General features: G+C 34.4%; 1 protein-coding gene across 1 annotated transcript in view; it reads right to left on the reverse strand.

The window, feature by feature from the left end:
- ALCAM (activated leukocyte cell adhesion molecule) overlaps nucleotides 1-1,409 on the reverse strand; it is a 281,638-nt gene that overhangs the window by 45,861 nt on the left and 234,368 nt on the right. Inside the window, exons 3-4 of the mRNA XM_012646017.1 lie at nucleotides 889-1,016; nucleotides 249-342 (exon numbers count right to left, since the gene is read on the reverse strand). Coding sequence (XP_012501471.1) covers nucleotides 249-342; nucleotides 889-1,016 — 222 coding nt within the window. The remainder of the gene's footprint in view (nucleotides 1-248; nucleotides 343-888; nucleotides 1,017-1,409) is intronic.

Consider the following 1,409-nt stretch of genomic DNA (forward strand, 5'->3'; position numbering starts at 1 on the left):
CAATTTATTAGCAGAAACAAAGTTTTCTGTCAACAATTAAGGCTAAAAGAAATTACTTATTCTACTGTTCTGAATAATGCAGTGAATGACATTCTTAAATGTTACTAAGACATATAGTGGATGAAATTTGTAAGCACATCCCCATATTAAATGCAGTATTGAGTTGTATTAACATATGGCTGCCCTCAATTTGAAGGTGATGTCAAACACAAAGCTGTGGAAGAATAAATAACTATCCTTAGACCGACCTCGCTCCGACTTTGGTCGCATATCACTATGACATCCAGGACACATCCCAAAAGAATTTTCCAAAGTGTCCTCTATGCATATCATTTCTTTCAGCTATGATATGGACACAAGTTGAGGAACTGGTGCTTCAAGATTATACCCAATGACAAGAAAGAGCCTATAGCATTCATTATTCTATCAATCTAAATATAATATGCAACAGAACTATTTCTACTTCAGAGGATCAGAAGTATGTTCGGGGTGACATTGTAGGTAGATTTAGAATCCACAACAGACCATTTGCTGTCATCGGTTTTCATTTTATTGTTATTTGCTTCTAAAGAGCCGATTCTTATAGCTTATTTGGATAATTAAAATTTAGTTTTTGCCACTATGGTTTCTTCTGGTCAGGGTTCTTTGTTTGGTTTTGTTTTTCTTCCTCTTTGCCCTGAAATCTCTCAACAATGAGAAAAAAGGCAACAAAATTGGCAGGTGCCAAGAAAGCTTTCACAAGACATTCTATAGGAAGTGTCCCTCTCCCCCAAGAATAACTTTTTTTTTCCACTTAATCTATCTATGTATGTACAATTCTTATGTCAGTCAGAAGCCAACCAACAGGACAAAATGACAGTTGAGCTCAAGTAACACTTTAGCACTTACTGGTAAGTAAAACAAAAACTCCTCAGGAGGAGGATTGCCATTTCCTATGCATTTAAGAGTGATGTTGTCCCCTTCTTTGATGGCATTTTTTGGTGGCAGCACTTGTATTGTCACCTGCTCCGTAGGATCTGCAAGAGTCACAAACACAAGTTAACCATTTTCATCAAGTACCAAATTACTCTGTGCATACAATATAAATGACTAAATTATATGCAATTTTCTCAAGAAGCTAGTAATGGTAATTACTTAAATATATCTTTTTAGAGAAGGATTGAAGTTAATAGCCACTTACTATACCAAGTACTAATCTTAGTTAGAGCAAACTACAAGGAAACCCTGTTGCATAAAAATCGATTTCTTCTTGGAAAAATGTCTTTAACTGAGATAGGAATGACCATAATTATTTTATGTGTAAAAGACCAGTAGGAAAAAAAATCTCACTGTATGATTTTATTATAAGGAAATTTAAGCGTATTATATGAATTTTATAGTTTGTCAAGGCAAAAATCAGCTAGCAAAGT

The sequence above is a fragment of the Propithecus coquereli genome, unplaced genomic scaffold (genome assembly GCF_000956105.1).
Source record: "Propithecus coquereli isolate 6110/MARCELLA unplaced genomic scaffold, Pcoq_1.0 Scaffold105, whole genome shotgun sequence".
Lineage (NCBI taxonomy): Eukaryota > Metazoa > Chordata > Mammalia > Primates > Indriidae > Propithecus > Propithecus coquereli.